Source organism: Temnothorax longispinosus, chromosome 7 (genome assembly GCF_030848805.1).
Source record: "Temnothorax longispinosus isolate EJ_2023e chromosome 7, Tlon_JGU_v1, whole genome shotgun sequence".
Taxonomy (NCBI): Eukaryota; Metazoa; Arthropoda; class Insecta; order Hymenoptera; family Formicidae; genus Temnothorax; species Temnothorax longispinosus.
In genome coordinates, this window is record NC_092364.1 from 22,263,891 (window position 1) to 22,283,178 (window position 19,288).

At 36.2% G+C, this 19,288-nt stretch overlaps 2 protein-coding genes across 8 annotated transcripts; one reads left to right on the forward strand and one right to left on the reverse strand.

Annotated features, from left to right (window-relative positions):
• Positions 1-817: 817 nt before the first annotated feature.
• Positions 818-10,277, reverse strand: LOC139816486 (ras-related protein M-Ras). Of its 6 annotated transcripts, none has more exons than XR_011733026.1 (5): positions 9,974-10,277; positions 9,336-9,657; positions 8,782-9,098; positions 8,451-8,687; positions 818-3,423 (listed from the first exon to the last, which is right to left on the reverse strand). XR_011733026.1 is itself a non-coding variant. In XM_071784004.1 (4 exons), exons 2-4 carry the CDS (start codon positions 9,523-9,525, stop codon positions 8,598-8,600), a joined length of 597 nt encoding a protein of 198 aa, XP_071640105.1. In that variant the 5' UTR covers positions 9,526-9,657; positions 9,984-10,277; the 3' UTR covers positions 4,528-8,597. The 6 variants fall into 6 exon arrangements, 4 of the variants coding, with proteins under 4 accessions (XP_071640105.1, XP_071640104.1, XP_071640106.1 ...); XR_011733027.1 differs by lacking the exon at positions 818-3,423 and adding an exon at positions 4,528-7,848; XM_071784004.1 differs by lacking the exon at positions 818-3,423 and having other exon boundaries at positions 4,528-8,687; positions 9,984-10,277.
• Positions 10,278-10,644: 367 nt separating this feature from the next.
• On the forward strand, positions 10,645-15,028 carry LOC139816485 (116 kDa U5 small nuclear ribonucleoprotein component). Of its 2 annotated transcripts, none has more exons than XM_071784001.1 (8): positions 10,645-10,864; positions 10,951-11,244; positions 11,464-11,735; positions 11,818-12,509; positions 12,590-12,819; positions 13,095-13,813; positions 14,026-14,306; positions 14,444-15,028. In XM_071784001.1, exons 2-8 carry the CDS (start codon positions 10,999-11,001, stop codon positions 14,947-14,949), a joined length of 2,946 nt encoding a protein of 981 aa, XP_071640102.1. In that variant the 5' UTR covers positions 10,645-10,864; positions 10,951-10,998; the 3' UTR covers positions 14,950-15,028. The 2 variants fall into 2 exon arrangements, with proteins under 2 accessions (XP_071640102.1, XP_071640103.1); XM_071784002.1 differs by having other exon boundaries at positions 10,645-10,847.
• Positions 15,029-19,288: the final 4,260 nt, after the last annotated feature.

A 19,288-nucleotide genomic window follows, 5' to 3' on the forward strand; every position in this document is an offset into this window, starting at 1 on the left:
ATTAGACTTTTTGTTAAGGCATTTCCCCAACGGACAACGCGGTTGCGAGTCTCACTCCCCATCCCCACCCCCCTCTCTCTCTCTCTCTCTTTAATTCACTGTGTGGTAGTGACCCACTTTTTGCCCTTTTTTATGCAAATGCGCACACGTGCCTGAGAGACACGCGGAAATAAAAATGGAATAATAATTGTCGGAAACGCAATACGTCAAGTTGGACATATTTTTCCGATATTCCATCTTGATATCTCGTCGACGCGATATGTGTCGAGTTGACTAGAGAGAAATCAAGATACGACGCGAAGAGAGACACGTAGATGCGGGACGACATTATTGTTCTAACGACGTGAAACAATTTTCCGCATTTGTCGCATCTCGCTCGCATCGCGATTGACTAATCGTTAAAGTTACCTCGATTTACATATAATTTTAAACATGCGCATGCGAATTATAACCAATACCACAATGAACGTCCGGAATGCTTTCACGATCAATATTTTAAAAATTCCGTATTTCTAAAAGCGTTTCTCCTGACACGAATCTGCTTTCAGATTTGAAAGATATTAGTAAAATAATCGTCAGGTGTTATTTAGGACGACATTTAACCTCACAATCAGTTAACGTCACCTGCCAAAAAAGAGGATTTAAATAAAAAAGATGATTCTTCGTGACAGTGACATCAATCTCTACATCTTTTATAATTTCTATTCTCGTGTTTATTTATATGAATCATACGTGCTAGAGAAAACTACCATATTTTTATAAATCTATTTTATAAAAACATACTTGCGACAAAACGGGAAGAAAATATTTCAATATGTATATTTGACATATATTTATTCTCGTTTATTGATGGGCCGTAACATTTATTATTCTTTAAACTTCTATTATCTTTTTTATATCTCGGCATCTTTCGCTCGTCATCCCAAGTTTGTCTTATCCTTTCACAAAATATTAATTAAATTATTAATTAAACATGACGAAACTATTCCTTATAATTGGTATCATACGTTTAACTCCTCTCTTCCTTGTGCCTGTGGAAAGCTGGTACTAGCGGTTGCATAGACCGCTTCTATTTAATCTCCATTTCTCATCACATTATCACATCACATTCAGCAAAGCTAAGCACGAAGGTACACATCTCTACTCGAGAACGAGTGCAGGTATAAGGGACTAGACATATTTGAACTGGCACAAGCAGTTTGCAGGACCGAGTGATACCAGCTAAGGATTTAACGTGTCATAAAGAGCTTAGAATTTACAGCAACAATCGATATAAATAACTTTGTTCTTAATATATACACATATATCGGGAAAAGAGAAAGACAGAGTTTTTGCAAATGTTTTTGTTTTTAACTTATTTACGATTACTTCCGCACCGTCGCGAATCAGCTTACAAATAGTTAACGAAATTCGATCGAAAGAGAATATGTAGTGACATAAATTAAATAGAATGCAGACATAAGAGAGATGAAAGAGAGAGAGAGAGAGAGAGGCTAAAAATCGACTTTTGTTTACTCTGCGTCGACTTGCGTTTCTGAATGGAAAACACTGGGCAATTTTGCGTATCGATGGAGCTTTGCCGTGACTATCTGCGACGGCAATGACATTCGCAGTTACCCGTTACCCTCGCACGTGACCCTCGAAAACGGTCGTGTGCTCGGTACTCTAAACTTAGCGGGGTGCTTTTCTCTAATGGCGCAGCGGCGTTTATTGGCCAATTGCATAGGTACGCATGCACCGCAACGCTTGCTGCTCGTATGCTCGTATCATGGTCGAGTGGTATTTATCAAGCGATCAGCACTCTAAGCGGGTGCTGATCGCACTTGAATTTTCACACGGCTGTAGGCGTCACGATTCTAAATAGCACAGAATTTAATTATTATAATTATTATAAATCGCGTTTGTAATTGTATAATAATTGCTGTTGTATACATTACTGTACTAAATGAATTGTATAATTGCGTGGGTTACTTAACAGAATCCAAAATATATATCGTACAAGGCAATAAAATATCGGGGATCGATCGGAAAGCGATTTTAAGATGTAGTTTGCTTCAAGTTTCCCAGATACTCTCCATCTAATCGAAACGCATTGAGATTTGCGTAATATATCAATGTGCTATCGTATGTGTATATATAGCTGTAACGATTCGAATGCTAAGTACAGAATATCATAATGGCTCGATTTACATTATAACGGTCAATCATATATGATGTATGCGGTTTCATGGCGTCGCGTCGTGCGCTTTCTGAGGAGATTCTTTTTCTAAACACAAGTTTGAGATCAACGAGAAAAAATATGTTAAATAATCTTAATTCTTTCATATTAAACAGTTTACAATATAGACGTTATACGTTATGCGAATCGTTAAAAACCTCTACTATTTGAGATTTTGTTTATCGCGCTAATTTGCGATATTCGCGGATATCATAAAGCGAATCACAGAATGTCGGATCTTTTTCGCATAATTTCTATAATCGTGTTTCGACGCGATAAAATAATTAAGGTCGCGTGCGGTTAATATTCTAAGTGCCGTGCAAATTGCAGGCGATCGTTTTAGTTTTTGCGAGTGTTTGTGTTGTACATACAATATTATCGAGGAGGTGGAAGTTTGAGAGGCATCAAACGACGACTGAACAACTATGAGGTGAATGAATTATTATATTTATTTTAAAAATAGATCACCGGGATTCGGGAAAATGATATCAAATATACTGTATAAAATTATAAATAGGCCAATCGACTATATTTTTATATTGTATCTTTACACTGATTTCAGTTGGGTTCTTCAATATTATAGAAATGCGACTATAAATATGGGTTTTACTTTTCTTTATAAGCTCGACTATTATTACTAAAGTTATGAAACATTGTGTCAAAATATAATATGCACTTTAACGTGTGTGTATTCTACGTTTTATTTTAAGTTGTAACTTATGATTCTTTAAATTCTTCTACAAAAATATTGTCTTTTTAAAAGAAACAGACGATATTTTGCAAAATCAACTTCTCAATAATGTTCACTCGAGTTCAAAACTTTCACTACTTGTTCGAGAAAAAGAAAAAAGCTATGACAGCCTTTTCTGCAAAATTTATACAACTAAAATGTCAAACCTCTAAAAGAATTATCAATATATTTTAAGTTTTAAGTCGTTGACAACCAAGTATCGGTTTTCTTATTTTTACAGAAGAAAGCGTTTTAGAATATAAATACAGCTATTGTCATCTTATTTTTCTCTCTTTTATTAAAATAAAATACTTGGACATATCTTCTTTTCCTTCATTTATTTCGCATATTCTGCTATTGGGTCGAAAGACCCAGTGTTCGTCGAGTGCACTTACTTATTTACCTGCTTACTTATCTTCTATATAGACCTGCCAAGCTCCCCAAGAACCGGCTGCACGTTCCTTTTGGAAAATTCCTAAAAAAATATATCCGTGATACACCCACTAGAGTCTTACAAGTTACTATCTGAACTACATTTTAATATTATAAATTACAATATACTTTGGAATGTTTTATTAATCCGTAAAAGATATTCCAATAATTATTATAAATTTACGCGTGACAAAATAAAATAATATTGTGTGTGAAATTGCACAAGAGCTACTGTATTTCACGAAAGATCCGCGAGAGATGTTTCTAAATTTATTGGCGCATAAATCTTTTTCTAGTCAAGTTATTCTTTATAAATTTTAGTTCTTCCCAGTTTTTGACAAGTTGATACGTGAAGTTTACTTTACTTTACTTTACTTTTACTTTACCTTTACCGACACCAAGACAAATTTCGCAAGACTGCGCATAAGGATATATACTCAGATCAGCAAGGATGAACGATCACGAACGAACATTTACAACGAGCATGAACGAGGGTAACCAACTTTTTTTTTTATATATTGAAAAGAGTTGGAACGTATTCGTCGATGTATATGTATTATATTACTCGTTTGTACTCGCGACACCATTCACGCTCACTGAAGCAGGTTCAATCGCGCTCTTTACTCGGTCATGCAGCTTAAAATAGAATAGAATACATAGTAAGGGAAACATTGTTGTAAACACGAGTTATAATTTAATATCCAATGTACGTCATACATACAGACTGGCATGGTTAGTGACACGCTTATGCGCAAACACGTACGAACAAACACTCGCACACACGCATCAACAAAAAAATAGTTGCACGCATTCACATGCGTATACATATGCGTATATGTATACCTGCACACACGCATATGCGCTTATAATATATACATATATTATATTTTATACGAAAAATCATACATATGTAACATATAATATAATGTATAACAGGATATACATTTTCACATATTTTTCGCAGTACACAAGTATATATGTGTAAGTATATATTCGCAGAGCGAAATGGAGAGAAAATTCTCGCTTTGTTCATTTTTTCAAAATATATAAATTCTCGTACCTCTCTCTTTCTCTTGTTATATGTATAAATATATAACAAGAACGGTATGTTGCAAAATCACACTGCTCACGTTTAATATTAATTACACTCTCTCTCTCTCTCTCTCTCTCTCTCTCTCTCTCTCTCTCTCTCTCTCTCTCTCTCTCTCTCTCTCTCTCTCTCTCTCTCTTGCTCTCGCTCTCTCTTTCTTTTTCTTACTACATGTATCATCGTTCTCGTGTACATTATTCTATAATTTCCTTCTGCAAGAATTTACACAATAATGATACGTTACTATTTGTGCAGACGCGACGAATGTTAGTAGTAAATTTGGCGAACGACAAAGATGAACTCTTAAGAAATAATGTCCCTAAATATTATCGAAATGAGAAATCAGCCGTCGTCCTCACGGCTGGCCTTTCGATGACGACTCTCACAACCTTCTGCATACATTCACTAGAATCTTTTTCGTATTTTCAATATCACAATGGTTCAATATATTGACTATTTCATAGATAATTTTCTTTAACTTCTAGAAGCGTGTTGTGAACATATTATCGATTTCTCACCCTGAATGTGACTCTTTTTTCTTTTGTTATTTCGCGACGCGAATGATTATTGGTTAAATGTGCACTATATGTGTATATTTCGCGAACGTTTCTCTAACTTCAATCTCTCAACTGCCGCAACTGTCCTTCATTTTTAAGTGATAATGAATCAAAATTTTCTAACAATAATATTACATATGTAAAATAAAACAATAAATAGAATCGTTTATGAAGCGTGATAAACATAAACTGCGAGATATATAGGAATACTTCCGTTTCGACAGAAATATTTTCTTACAAGAATTTTTGCTATTAGCTTTTTTCGATTGATTATCAGTTAATGCATATTTTACTTGACAGATTAATTAAATTACAGATTCGTAAAATAAATAAGTTTATCGGCTAAAATAACGTTTTAAAGTATGTATAGCGTAACGTAAAGCATATAAAATAGATATATTATATATAATTTCCATATAAAATAGATATTATATATAATCGCTAAAACAATTTTGCATTTTGTAGCTGTACTATTCGACTTATCGGCAAATAACAGCCTGACGCCTTAATTACAGTTTACATAAACCCCTTTTTATCATTTATTATATCTATATGTATATACACTATCTATATGTATGCTCAAGTATACTCGAATCGCGTTTCTATTGTTATAAAGATGCCCTGTATCGCGCTTTCAAATTTCCATTTTTGGCCTCGCTCACGTGCGTAAGTGGGCCTCATCCGCCCACGCTTGGACACGACCCTGCACGTTCCTTGCCTTTATGCACTCCTCCATGGACGGCGATATAAAATGACGTAGCTTTATTACAGATCATATGACACGTGAGTATCCGAGTATCCGAGGAACGCTAAAAAGCTTGAGTATCTAAAATTTCAAACGAGACACGCGCGAGTATGGCGCAACCTCGACCTCTTGTAACTTCATCCGATATACTGATTAAACGCCTTTAGTTTGACAACCGTTTCCGTTGCAAGAATAACGATCGAAATATCCTCACGGTCATAATAAAAATGAGTTTTTGTGCATAGTTCAGATATCATAAAATATATCATGTTTCGCACAACAGGGCTGTAAAAGTTTGAGGGTTACAAGTTCTTCCTTTTTTACTTTAGCTTTAAAATGATATATTACTAGGAGATGCATACATTCGCGATAAGATGCCCTGTTTTTAATCTTAAATATACACATATTACGTATATACTTAATATAAATAAATACACACTTATAAGTCTGTTACAAAGACGGCTTGATTTTTAAATAACTCATTATTATGTTTCACCGACATTATGAATTTAACAAAAGATATTTCGAGTAAAGATTTAGGATTTTGAAAGAAAATGAGGTGCTTTATTATAAATTTTGTGTCAATTTTTTTCTACGATTAATAATATCGGTGAAATTAAATTACGGCATTTAAAATTGAGCTATCCTGCATATATTTTTTCGTGCTTTTACGCTCAGACTCAAATAGTTTTAAACAGCGTTTATCAGTATGGACAATTAAGCGATATATTTTTACATTTATAATTAAACGTAAATACTGCAATGTTCAAAGTAATTAAGGAAACACTTTTTCGGCTAACTTTTTGTACATTATAAAAAAACTAAAAAAGTACATATTTAATATGTACTTTTGTACTACTTAAATTTATAAAAAAAAAATTTGTCAGATACCTGCCAGGTAATTGCCAAAGTAATCCTCTGATTGTTTCAAACAGTATTTTTTAAGTTCTCTGAATAAAATTATTATACGATGAAAAACAGTAAAACAGTGTTGCGTGATAAAATCAATGTCGATGCGTGATGTCATTTTTTATGGCAGATTGCGATAGTTAATAGCAACAATAGAAATTTATAGAGTACGTAATACCAGTACCCAAAAACTATGTGACATATCAATTAAGTTATATGTGCGAATATAATGAGATTTTGCATAATAGCAGAATTCTTACGTGCTATGATCTTGCGTGTATAGTATATAATCATAATAATGTATCATGCTGATGTAGCATGTCGAATATAGCATGTCCATCCATAAGAGAAGCGTTTATATAGCGTTATACATAGATAAAATGAGTAGAAAGTTTATAATTTTACATCGAAATCATAGCGTGCGAATTCGATTATATCGCAACACAAGAGAAAGTATCGTAGTTTATGTGCAAAGATATGCGTGTGTAAAAAATATGATCACGCGAAGTCTCTTAGCCTTTTCGCAATTAGAAGTTAGATTAGATTATACATGCGCGACCTGTGTATAAGAGACAAGTGTAAAAGACCGTAGTGTCGAAATTTTTCACAAGCTTGATAAATAGGTAATCTCTATATTGAGTGTCATTTCAACATATAACATCAATTTTTTAGCTTATACAAACGCGCACACATGTAAAGGTGCTTTCTTAAATGTATAAACTAATATAGATTCTCTTTTACATTTAAACACTAATGTAGGCCATGGCATTATTCTTTTAGTATATATATAAAAAGATCCGATATACGTGAACATATAAGGAAATATAAAGCGTGAATTTATTGAAAAATGTATCAAAAAATAATAAGTCACTCAAACGATTATATAGTCAATTATAAGTAGAATTCAACATTAAACGCACCTAATACATGTATTATGCTATGAGCAATGTGAAAGAATTAAAAATAATATTCAAACATTCTTGGCGCATAAATACAACAAGAATTCTTAGATTCATTAAGTGGCACCATAATTAATTATTTGACATCTAAATTATTCTATCAATATTAATAATTGATGATAACAAACAATTATAAATATAAGATACATACTTCTTGTAATAATAAATGTAATTAGTATAATAATGCCATCCTTCAAATTAAATATCTCTGTCAATTTAAACAATCAAAATCAGTCTCAACATTGCTCTATATATATATAAAGATATATATGTAGCAAAAAATAGAAATAATTTTTGTAGGAAAACAATATTGTGTAATTAATAAAGCCACTTAAAGCTATAACAGCTATTTGAAAAGTGAGCTCGATATCGACGAAATGATTGTAGTCATTTTATGACAAGGATTTCTCTTATATCCGAAGAAGTAAAAAACTTGTAATATTATGTATTGTGCAATAAAAAACGCTCAATTTCATATATATATATTCTTTTCAATGGTAGAAAATTTGATGTGTACACGCACACATGGATATAGATGTGGTCTCATTATATCATGCGGAGAATGGACAGTCAATGTTTCCAATGCTTACTTTTTGCCACAAATATCGTGATAAATGAATCCTAAATTAGATTTAAAAAATCTTCTAATTTAATTTGCGTAGCATTGGCGTCAGAGCCTTCTTGTTTTTCATTGGCACTTTCTGATATCTACTCTCCATAAATATTATATCCACAAGGTATAAAAGAAAAGATACTTCATAGCACTCATTAATGCTATGATATAATAAAGAACAAAAAAGTCATAGATACCTATAGAATACTTGAAGAAAAATTATTCTCTCTGATGAATTTTCTAAACAAGGATGTACTTTTCCAGAAGCAAAGGCATTGCACGATTACGATACAGCACCATGGTTTTTGGTCTTCTTGCGCATGTGCGTAGTTTCTCTTGAAAACTTATAAAATGTTACACTTTTTCGAACGTCGTCGCTTTTTTTGATTTTTCTCCAATTCGGCCGGGGGTTGATTTCTGATAATGCGAACAACCTTAAATAATAAATATATTGTAAATATTTATACAACATAAACGAAATAACATAAACGGAAATAATTTAATAATCGTCTCTTTTATTATTTTTACCTCGTGAAACGCCGCGTCTACATTCAGTGGTGGATCTTTGGCAGAAGTTTCGATATAAGGTATGCCCAAACGATGAGCCAATTCTCTTCCCTGTTCCTCCGTGACTTTTCTCAAATGCACCAGATCGACTTTGTTAGCCACCAATAACATAGGATAAATATCTCTATCTTTCACTCGTAGAATTTGAGTATGAAAATTGACGATGTTTTGATACGATTGTTTATCAGTCACAGAATATACCAAAAGAAATCCATCACCTTTCCGCATATATTGTTCACGCATAGCACTAAATTCTTCCTGACCAGCTGTATCTAACACTGCAATAACACATAAATATTCATTCGTCGTTAGAAAAGTCATTTTTAACGTTCCATATTTCTGACAATGCATCAACATGCCTCCTTCATTATATTACATAAGTTTCTAGTTGTTAAACATTTTTTATTTGGTAATAATATAATTTTGAAGAAATATAAAAATAATTTAATATATATAATACATTGACGATAAAGAAAACAATCAAGTATCTGTAGCAGAGATATAAAAGCATTTACCATCCAAGATACACCACTGTTTGTCTACCTCCGCGTGTTGAATATAACTATCCTCAATAGTTGGATCGTAGTCTGCGACAAAGAGTTTCTGAAAATACTGTATCGTGAGTGCGCTCTTGCCGACACCTCCATCTCCAACTACGACCAGTTTAAAGGTCATAAGGTTTTCATTGTTTGGAGGACGTGTCATTCCGCCTCTCGATCGTCTACTCCTTTTCCGCCCGCTCCTGCGTCTACCTATCCTGTCAACTCTTCTAACGTGTCTCTTTGGCAGTGCAATCGCTCGTAGGTTGGCGAGTTGTCTCGTTCGACACGGAAGATCCTGTAACGACCAAAGCTTTTAGGGAACCTGACCTGCGAGAATGTGAACGTAAACCCAAAAATGCACGAAAATATCCAATATTGTAAGGAATACGCTAACGCGGTTATTTACGCATAAAAGTCGAGAACGACAAAACGCGGCATCGTCGGCGTAACGAGTGTGCCAATCTCGCGAACTTGTGTCCTCGTCAACAGACAACAGACGCTTACAAGTTTTGTGGCGATTCACAGTTCACGGTTCACGCGCAACGGTGAGAGATGCGATCAGATGCGATTAATTGTTTCACGCAACGTTGAATTACCATAACGAAACTCACCTTTGCTCACCTTACATGATCCGCCACTTCTGCTTACTCCTACTACTCGTGCTAGTCGTGCTGGCAGCTGTCAGTCCGCAAGTACCCGACTCCCCCGACTCCCGAGAGTCCCGACCCGAGTACCGTGCGCAAATATAGCCACGCGCTCGCGCGCGCGCGTATGTCATGCGCGTGCATATGCAAAAGTGTGTAGTGTGTAGCGAAATCATATATGCACACATACACTTTCGCACTCACGCGTCACGACCGTCAAGTATTCACGGCACACCACACAGCTCACTTCACGTTGTGCGTCGTGCCGGTCGTGCGTCATCGACGTGAAGCGCGCTGCGGGCTGCGGGCTGCACTCTGCGTGCAGTCAGTGCAGTCTGCACTCTGCAGTGTGTCGCGACTGTCGCGAGTCGCTGCGACGAGGCAATACCAACTTTACCGACATTTGTCCAACCAGCGATTTGGACATATTTTCAATTTCGTATTCAAAAACACTCCAAATATTACTTTAAATATCTAAATATGTACTTTAATTATGATATCGTGATATTAAAAATATAATTGATGCATTAAACATTAATAAAACGTAATGTATTAATTTTAGTTACTTTTAGTACTTTTTTCAAGATTATAACCTTTTAGTTGGCCATTAGTGTGAATCAAATTTTACTGATTTCAGAATGTTTTAAAATGTGTACTTGTTTACTTGTATGCTTGTAGGTTATGCCGGGTGAAACGCGTATAATTCAGTAAATTAATCATCTTATATATTTGTATGTTAATAATAGTGATAAAAAATATAGTGACACGTTTAATGAACAAATGTGTACATCGTGAGTTGCGAGTGTGCACATACATCAAGTATAACATAATTTTAAGTTAGGTTAGGTTACGTTCCATGTAAGAAAATGTGTTTAATAGAATTTATATAAAAATTAAAACGACGAAGAAATAAATTTGAAAAGTTTAAATTAAACATTTTGCAGGAAATATTATTTCTTTAAATATTGAAAACCAAATTTCAAAATATCAAAATGGACACGGATTTATACGATGAGTTTGGAAATTATATTGGTCCTGATCTGGCGTCGGAGAGCGAGGATGAAAATGAATATAGCAATGTTGGCGATGACACCGAGGATAGAGAACGATCGGATGAAGAAATGGAAGAAGACAAGGATGAGTCACGAGAGCAAGTGGACCAAGGCTCTTCTATGGCGGTTGTATTGCACGAAGATAAGCGATATTATCCCAGTGCCCTAGAGGTGTATGGACCTGAGGTATAACAAGCTATTGATTAATATAAATTTTTATAATTTAAAACTATGAAATGTTGATATAACTTATTGTTACAATATATATTCACATTTCTGTTTTATGGTACCAATTAAAATATAAATATTTCTGTTCTCTTGTTTTACTATTTTCAAGAATACAATAAATTGTTTTATTCTCTCTCAAGCTCGTTAGATATATATTTTTTATATAAATACTTTTAGGTAGAAACGCTTGTGCAAGAAGAAGATGCCCAACCGTTAGATAAACCACTAATAGCACCTACTAGAAAAGCAAAGTTTCAAATAAAACAGCAACAGTTGCCTGAAACGACGTATAGCATTGAATTTTTAGCAGATATGATGGATGCGCCGCATCTTATTAGAAATGTAGTTTTGCTGGGACATCTTCATCATGGCAAAACTACCTTAGTCGATTGCTTGGTACAACAAACGCATCCTTATATACACAGCACAACCGATGAGAAACCATTGAGGTATCGCTCTAGAAACGGCCCAACTTTTACTTATTAAACCAATCGTAAAAACAAAATGTAATTTTTATTTATATGTTATCAGATACACAGATACATTATTTACCGAGCAACAAAGAGGCGTCTCCACGAAAGCTACTCCCGTTACTCTCTTGCTGCAAGATGTTAAATCTAAATCATATCTTTTAAATATATTTGATACACCGGGCCACGTGAATTTCTCTGACGAAGCGACAGCTGCAATCCGATTGTCGGACGGCGCGATATTGATCGTTGACGCGGCGGAGGGCGTGATGCTCAACACCGAACGTCTGCTGAAGCACGCGATTCAGGAAAAACTCGCTTTGACAGTTTGCATAAATAAGATTGATCGTTTGGTATTGGAGTTGAAACTACCACCCTTGGACGCTTACTACAAATTACGGCATATTATTGAGGAGATCAACGGGCTAATAGCATTGTACTCTTCGGATACCGAGAACCCTGGCTTTGTTTCGCCTGCCGTAGGAAATGTTTGTTTTGCTAGTTCCGAATATAATGTGTGCTTTACTTTGAAATCATTTGCCGCGCTCTACACTAGGAACTATCCTGGACTTAATGCCAACGAATTCGCCAAACGACTCTGGGGTGATATTTATTTCAACCCTAAAACACGGAAGTTTACTAAGAAACCGCCGCATAATACTGCGCAGCGAAGTTTTATTGAATTTATCCTGGAACCTCTGTATAAGATATTCGCGCAAGTCGTCGGTGATGTAGACACAACATTACCCGATGGTAAATCCCATTCTTCCTTTTTCTTATTTGTTATAACTTGTTACTTGGACAGATAATTATTACACACGTTTCGTTCACAGTTTTGGACGAACTCGGAATACGATTGACATCCGAGGAGATGAAAATGAATATACGACCATTGCTGAGACTTGTCTGCACGAGATTCTTAGGAGATATGTGCGGATTAGTGGATATGTGTGTCACTCATGTACCAAGCCCGCAAGCACACGCACCTACTAAAGTACAGCACGTCTATACTGGCCCGATGGATTCGCCTCTCACGCAAGACATGGTTAACTGCGATCCCGACGTTAGTATTTTAATTTCACCGTCACACGTTACTGCTTAACTTGAGTAATTTAATCACATCAGTAACATCAATTGTAATGAAGATATTTTATTAATAAGAGGGATTAAAAAATAAAATTTTAATTACATTTAATTAGTTTTCTAATAAATAGAGGAAACTAATTACAAAATGCTATATCAAGGCTTCGAAATTCTTTCTAATAGATATTATAAATTTTACCTATTTTATATTGGATTATATTGGATATTTTTTATGAGAAATTAATATTTTTGTAGGGAAGACTAATGATCCATAGTACAAAGATGTATCCAACCGAGGATTGTACCCTATTTGTAGTTCTTGGCAGAGTAATGTCCGGTACATTGGAAGCAGGACAACGCGTTCGCGTATTAGGTGAAGCGTATTCACGCACAGACGAGGAGGACTCGCGCGTTCTCACAGTGGGCAGATTGTGGATCAGCGAGGCGCGTTACTCGATAGAGTTGAGTCGCGTGCCTGCGGGCAACTGGGTCCTCATAGAAGGTATCGATCGGCCGATCGTAAAGACTAGCACCATCACGGATCTAAATAACTCGGAAGAATTGCACATCTTTCGGCCACTCAAGTTTAATACGCAGAGTGTTATCAAAATTGCCGTCGAACCGGTCAATCCATCCGAGTTGCCGAAGATGTTGGACGGTTTGCGAAAGGTAAACAAGAGCTATCCGCTACTGGGTACGCGAGTGGAGGAAAGCGGCGAGCATGTCGTGCTGGGAACCGGTGAACTTTATCTCGACTGCGCGATGCATGATCTGCGTCGCATGTATTCCGAGATCGACATAAAGGTGGCCGATCCGGTGGTCGCCTTCGCGGAAACTGTCGTGGAAACCAGTTCCCTCAAATGCTTTGCTGAAACGCCAAATAAACGGAACAAATTGACGATGATAGCAGAACCGCTTGAGAGGGGTCTCGCCGAAGACATAGAAGCCGAACATGTCCGTATTACTTGGAACAAGTAAGTAGCCATATAGAAAGTCCATTATACCTAAAAGTTACCAAAGAGACTTAAGCGTTAGAAACTTCTCTTTTAAAATTTTGTATCAATCATATTTTTATTAGGGAAAATCTTCACATAATAAAATACAATTAATATCCACAACATTAAAAATGACATTAAATTTTTATCATTTTATCATTATTTTATTTCTATTTCATTTTTTTTTCCAGAAAGAGACTTGGAGAGTTTTTCCAAACAAAATATGATTGGGATTTATTAGCAGCGCGAAGTATATGGGCATTCGGTCCCGACTCTACGGGACCCAACATTTTAGTGGACGACACTCTGCCTTCCGAAGTAGATAAAACATTGTTGAACAGCGCCCGTGATGCTATCATCCAAGGCTTCCAATGGGGAACTCGCGAAGGTCCGTTATGTGAAGAGCCGATCCGGAATGTCAAGTTCAAAATTCTTGATGCAGTCATCGCACAGGAGCCGTTGCATAGAGGAGGTAATTTTATTAACATATACAATATATCGCTATATTAATTGGAATGTAACATAAAAGTTGAAGTAAATCGATAAAAGTTTGCTAAAAATAATAATTTTTATAATTTGCACCACACATATTTGATTTTGTGCCCTCAGGTGGTCAAATCATCCCTACTGCTCGACGTGTCGCGTATTCCGCTTTCCTCATGGCGACTCCGCGACTGATGGAGCCGTATCTGTTTGTCGAGGTACAAGCGCCCGCGGACTGCGTGTCCGCCGTTTATACCGTTCTGGCGAAAAGGCGAGGTCACGTGACGCAGGATGCCCCGGTTCCGGGCAGTCCGTTGTATACGATCAAGGCCTTCATACCAGCGATCGACAGTTTCGGCTTCGAGACAGATCTACGAACGCACACTCAAGGTCAAGCGTTTTGCCTGTCCGTTTTTCATCATTGGCAGATCGTGCCCGGAGATCCCCTGGACAAAAGCATCACCATCAGGCCGTTGGAACCGCAGCCAGCCACCCATCTGGCCAGAGAGTTCATGCTGAAAACGCGAAGACGCAAGGGACTGTCCGAGGACGTGTCCATCAACAAGTTCTTCGATGATCCTATGCTGCTCGAGTTGGCCCGGCAGGATGTGCTACTAAATTATCCCCTCTAATTTAATAAATATATATATCACATACAAAGTAACGTGTAAGATACATTATCGAGCATTAAAGTTTCACGTCTCGCATGAATGTTTATTTCGCATTTCCTTCCATCAAAACGTGATTTTCCTCTACGAAAACAAAAAGAAACTATTACCGATGTAATTTCATAATTGTTCATTGTCAGAGAAACTAAGGAGTAAAATCATTCAAGGACTGTCTCTCTTCCTAAGGATTAAGAAAACTGACTATCTATCCTCAGAGAATGGAAGTTGGAACCCTGCTCTTTTAGAGGTTAATGTTCGATTTTCATCTTAAAAGTACTTAAATGCACCTAAATATGCAAAACAAACGTTATTCTAACTCGTAATAAAATAATTACATCGGCTATCGCTTCATTGCAATATGCACTATCATTTCAATTATTTAAAAGTACCAAAAGTAGTGAAACAAAAAATATTGCATACTATACATATTATAAATTATAATAGAACCAGTATTCGCGCGATATGATCTTTCTTGTGAAGCTTATTTTTAAGTCAATCGGAAGTTATCTCTAAATTATTCACACAAAATGATCCTTCCTATTTAAATCTATTTTTAAACTTAGTAATTAACCAATAATATTTTCACAAAAACGATCCAGATAGCAAAACGCCTGTCATATTTACGAAATATGTATTGCATATACGTAAACTCGTGACGAGCGTTTGCGCAAATAAAATGTTAATGCTGCGTCCGCAAATGTTCAGCAGTAGTATTGAATTTGTTTCAAGCAACGGGGAGGGAGGGGTTCTCATTCAATATTCGTTACATTTTTCCAGCAACAGCTTATTGCCAAAAGGTCCCATTATTGCTACGTTTTGCTATCTGGGACTATTTCGAATCTAATATCTTATTATATTATCGATCATTTGCCGTTTTTTTGGAATATCGTTATATTTATTAGAAAATCATAAATGATAATAAAACACGCCAGATATTCATTCCTCCGTCTATTTAAAACTTTTTCTTCGTCATATACTCCTTTGATATATTTCTCATTATTCTAAACTTTGCCATTTCTCATTCCTAACCGCTTAAATCTAATTCATAAACCAGGAATAATGAGTACGTTTCTATATGTCTATCTTCCTCTTTTTTTGTTATATAACGAGATTACGTCTACTATAAATCAATATTAATTGCATTAATCTCGGTAAACATCGAGGACAAAGCCGTTGCAAGCCATTGCGATAATCTGAATAAGAAGAATCGAGAAGGTTCCCTCTTATAAAGAAAATCGCCCTATGCATGCTTTTAAAATTGCCATATTGTGTCATTCTATCTGTATTGTTTTACAATTTACACCTATTGAACGATAAAGATAAAATGACGCAATCGGTAACTTTCTCCGCATGTGACATCGTTGCGCACTAAAAAAAGACTGTACTAAAAACTAGGTCGTAACATTTTTGCGATTGGGCATTGGAAATAAGAATAATTGCGACAAATAAGACTTCGTTCACGTTGATCCTCGATTTCCAATTTCCAATATACATATTATAGTACTATACACATCAATATATGCGCAAACACGGCGCAATAATTTCGAATCTTCGACAGTTGATGATCGCGTAATTTGATACAAAGAATGCGTTCGCGGAGCGTGCTATTAGCGCTATTGCGTCATTTTATCTTTATCGTTCAATAGGTGTAAATTGTAAAACAATACAGATAGAATGACACAATAGCGCTAATTAGAGTCATGCAGTTAATAGCGCTATTGTGTCCGCATCCGAATTCGATGCCCTCGAGGACCGTGCAATGGTGCAATTCGTGCAAAGGCTGTTCTAATCCTCGGCAGATACGTAATTAACGTAATTAACGTAATACGTAATACGTGCCGAGTGCCGACGCGACGGACGCGAGAAAGTTGCGCGTCGCATCGCCGCGCCGTTCGCGCACGCGGCGGGCGGAGTTGCAGCTGCGCGTCGTCAAATAGGCGGCCCCGGACGGCCCGGTCGGACCCGGTGGACGGAGTCAAGCGCCATTTTAACGTTCTTAGTCGCTCCCACCTATCCGCCCATAGGTCGGAGTAGTCGGACTCGTATCCGCCCGAATGATGCGACGCGCGCGCGCTCGAGCCGCGGCTCGTTCGGCGTTTGGCCTTTGGCCGGCAACGGGCAACCTACTCCGGCCTCCGGCCTCCGACGGCTTCGGCCACGACGCTGTCGACGCTATCGCGAACGATCGATCAGCCACTACATTCTGGCTCTGACGTTCCTTTTCATCCCCTCTTCTTCTCTCCATGCTCCGTCTTTCATCTATATCTATACGCACACAACCGCGCAATCCGACGCACCCCTCTCTGTTTCTACGTGACGCGACTGCTTCGGCTTCTACCTTCTATGACGCGAATTAGCTTCTTGCCATAAAACTCGCGTCATTATCTGAATAATAGTAGGGAGAGGGAAAGAGAAGATGGTGTGCGAATATATAGTCGAAAAATACGCTGTGCTCTTTTTGAATTCTTTGTATTTTCTTTCAATCTTCTTCTTTACTTCTTTTTACAGACATTCCTTTTTACATCTGTTTCATATGCAACGAAAATGTTTTCAACGTAGTTATTCAGCTAAAAATTTAAAAAGGCAGATATCTAAAGCATTTATCGCATTTTCTTGAGAGAAAAAATTAATTATAATGTAACACTATAGTCTATTCAACAGAAATATACATAAATTATATACTTTAAATATATGTTATATATATATATATATATATATATATATATATATATATATATATACACATATATATTTACTGTAACGTAGCCTATATGAGAGTTGATGCTTATCGTTTATACCGCATCACGAATGATTGGTTCGCTCTGTCATTATTTAGACTCATTGTCAGTGGATCCGAATTTAACATACCGTGGATATTCGTACATCTCATGTACACATACAGATGCACATATACAGAGTGTCGTGTAATAAGCGGATCACTGCTCGTGGGCAGATATACCTATAATATATAATACATAGAGAGGGTTGCTCCTTCTCGTCGAATCGCACGGACGCATCCTCTGATTCGCGTATCTTTAATCTTTATTAATTTCTTATTAATTATTGAAAAACCTACAAAATGGTAAAGAACTTTTCTATTAAGTTTTACCCGCTCTACCTGCCCCATCACGAACAGTGATCCGCTTATTACCTCACACTCTGTATGTATACAGACGGCGTCATTAATGCCTTCCTAGCTGTGTTCTGTGGGGATTTCTATAGTGCACGTTACATGTATACTATGCTTCAGGTGGAAGGGATTAATGACGCCGTCTATACATATAACCCAAAATTCTTTAGCAAATGATAGAGTAACAAACAATTGAGAAAAAATAAATCCGTAAGCAAAGTAGAATTTACGAGCAAGAGAGAATACAGAGTACCTTACATACTCTGGAAGGATATAAATTCAGTTGAAAGCATTTTTGTTAAGTTAAAAAAAAGTATCGTTTATAATGCAGATATTTCGTTATTTTTATATACCTATTATACTTTTAGGATTCGCGATAATGAGTCACTATTATTTCAACATTTATGTATCTCGTCATCTTCAGTCAAGGTTATCAATTATTGCAGTTTATCGAAACTGTAATACAAGAAAACATAAGATTAATATTTACAAGAAAATGATAAAAACATGCTTGAACAAATGGCTGATAGTCGAAGGAATACACATGAAGTTATAAATATATATATTAATATTTGAACCACGGAAGATCGTGATTTGAACGCATAAATTTATGCGCTTATCGAAATTTAATATCTATTACATGGCTTTACGATAAAATGCGAATATTGCGAATGATAAATGCACTAGGATGAAACTATATCTGTATAACATGTATATTTTATACATATCATAAATAGATTAGCTATTTTCATCTAATCTATATTCATGAGCCGCGCTGCGACTGATATATGTGAAAAAGGTTTTATTTCGATGTTCAAGGAAAAAATATTCATATAATTTCTCGTTTCTGACGTCAGAATTCAACGTGGCTGCAGCTTTAAAATACCGACAAATATATCGTTAACACACGGTAAAATATACCGCATATATCGCTGCAAACATATCGAGTACCAGTTCAGAACTCGAATAATGATCGGCTATGCATGGGCATCCGTCCTACATTTGTTTGCAGTGTTTGCACGCAACGCGGCCGAGTTTCTGCTAATTATCGAATGGCGCTGATGCACGTTAATATGATCGTACGTGATCGCTTTACATTTGCGATCTTTATTATCGCGCATTTCTCTTTAATAACGCAACTATCGTAGTACGTTGGCTGCATTATGTTAAATT